Source organism: Protomyctophum bolini (genome assembly GCF_963924005.1).
Source record: "Protomyctophum bolini genome assembly, chromosome: 20".
NCBI classification, from domain to species: Eukaryota; Metazoa; Chordata; class Actinopteri; order Myctophiformes; family Myctophidae; genus Protomyctophum; species Protomyctophum bolini.
Window position 1 is genome coordinate 28,952,266 of NC_137881.1, and position 2,500 is coordinate 28,954,765.

At 40.9% G+C, this 2,500-nt stretch overlaps 1 protein-coding gene across 2 annotated transcripts in view; it reads left to right on the plus strand.

Moving 5' to 3' along the window:
* exoc6b (exocyst complex component 6B) overlaps positions 1 to 2,500 on the plus strand; it is a 141,419-nt gene that overhangs the window by 103,410 nt on the left and 35,509 nt on the right. For both annotated transcript variants that reach the window (XM_080792738.1, XM_080792739.1), the window contains one exon: positions 16 to 89. In XM_080792738.1, the coding sequence (XP_080648864.1) occupies positions 16 to 89 (74 nt within the window). The remainder of the gene's footprint in view (positions 1 to 15; positions 90 to 2,500) is intronic.

Here is a 2,500-nt window from a genome sequence, read left to right on the forward strand (position 1 = left end):
TGTATTTTCCCACAGATTTTGCCAGAGCCGGTCCAGTCAGAGGCTTCCAGGGAGACACACTGCTGCTGGCCTTCAGCGACTTGAGACAAGTAAGCCTTTGTCTCCTCTCCTCTCCTCTCCTCTCCTCTCCTCTCCTCTCCTCTCCTCTCCTCTCCTCTCCTCTCCTCTCCTCTCCTCTCCTCTCGTTCTCTCCCGTCGTCTCTCCGTTCCACCCGTTTCGCCCCTTCCCGTGTCTGTTTTTTTTTTGTTTGTTTTCATGTTGTTTTGTTCCCTGACATTTGTTGACCCCCCTTTCACTCTCTCTCTCACACACACGCACATGCGCACGCTCGCACTCATGCAAACACACACACACACATGCACACATGCGCAACTTCTCTGGTTGGTCTTTTAAAGCGTCGGTCGTGTGTGTGCGTGGGTGAGAGAGCGAGAGAGTTGGTCATTGTCATCCGTCGAGGTGAAGGTTATTCGTCGTAGCCGTTCATCATTCGTCTCCCTCTCATTTCCCCATTTCTTCAACTCATCCGCAGCGTTGTTGGTCGTTCAGCGGTTTTCCCCCAAAAGTGTCCGCAAAACATCACACTTGTCCCTGACTGTACCTATAACTGACACTCTCATCTGTATACTGGCAGCAGAGCAGTTACAATACAATATAATAAGTAATAATCCGTTGGTTATATTATATCCCATTTAGCCCTGACGTCGAAATAAATAAAAAAAAGTCTTCTGAAAGTTTATTATATTCAAAGATTTTTGTGCCACACTTTCACGATTAAAGAAAACATAGCAGACCTACTATAGCTATGAGCTTGTAGATCTGCTATCAATGCTTAGTTAAAACAAAACGGGTTGCCGTCCAGAATGGGTTAAAAAAAAAACAATGTTTTATAGAGCATTTAACAAAGTTACAAATTCGTTTTTTTGTGTTGGAAATATCAATCAAAGCACGGAACCAAAAACAATAATGTTTACAATCAAATTATATTAATCTACATTTTGAAAAGCAAACAATTGGAGAGTAGGAGAGTATAGGCTAATTAATTAATTGTTGTATTTAATTAATGAACAACAGAAACCAACTGTCCTTAGAGCTCTCAATCGGACGAGGAAAACTTCCCGTGGAGAAAAAAAAAAACTAAACATATAGGAACCATAGGAATGCTCACAAAAGAGGGGGACCTCCTTCCTGGGCGGACAGGCGTTGCAATAGGTGCCAAGTGGGCGACATCTGAAATGTAAACAAACAAAGAATACAAACGGTTGGAATACTATCGCCGCGGGCACAATGAGGGCACTGATGGATACAAAAAGAAGAGAAGAAAAGTGCAGGAAGAAATGGAAATATTGAGCAAACAAATCAATATGGTTACAACAAACATATAGCATCTATTCAAAGAGATGTTGGGTTAATTAGTTTACCCAGTGAGATATACTTAATTGTCCCACGAGGGGGAAATTTGTCTTGGGAAAAAGTGCACTAGTACATCATTTAAAACACACACTGCACACACACGCACACACACACACACACACACGGTTTACTGTTTATCTTTCTGCTTTCTGTGTACCTGCACAGTATGCATGTGTTTACCTTGCTTTACTATAAGTCACTGCAACAGTGTCTGATAAATGCTTGAACTTAAATTTGAAGTGTTGTAAGATAGTGGTTTTCAACCAGTTTAATTACAAGGCCCATCATGTTCTTGACATTTGAGCCACGGTCCCACTGTTTGATGACGTTTAGCTTCTCTTAGACCCCCAGACTAAAGAATAATATGTTGTTGTCTGTTAACGATTGTGTCCACAATTCCATCCGTTCGATCAAAACGACACTTGACTTTTTGTAAATTAAGTAATGCAGATGTTTAACGATAATCTAACTCTTTAAGAGCGTAGAATGAAACCAAATGGACCCCGCCTGCAGATTCCTGCCCCGAGGACTTCAGGCAACAATTTACAATTTAGGAATTTAGCAGAAGCTCTTAATCCAGAGAGCTTTAACAGTCAGCAAGATAAACACGAGGTAGTCCATCAAATGCATATATGCTAAAGAAATCACTGAGGTGCTCAGTGAAGGTGCAAATAGTTTAATCAGACCAGTGTGTGTCCAGTGGAAACCTCGTATGAATCTGATCTCAGGTCAGAATGGGTTAATGATATGGCGCTTCCAGGATCAAAGGGACAAAATAATTGTGATCCGAGCATTCAAAAAGGTTAAAGAGAAGTGGGCGGATATAAAATCAGGCTACTTTATTAAAGATTTAAATGCCAACATCAAACGAGTCTTCAGGGCAAGTATGAAATAGGATCATGATTCATAGGTGATATAATGCTGGACAGTATAGCCTATATACACTCAATGGCCCATTTACTGTATACAAACCGCTGTCTGATTCTGTTCCAATACGGTATTAATATGATTTGTGTCGGGAATGCTGTCAACAAATATGAATAATTTACACCGAATGTGACCTCACTGTGTTCACAGGTTTTCTTAGTA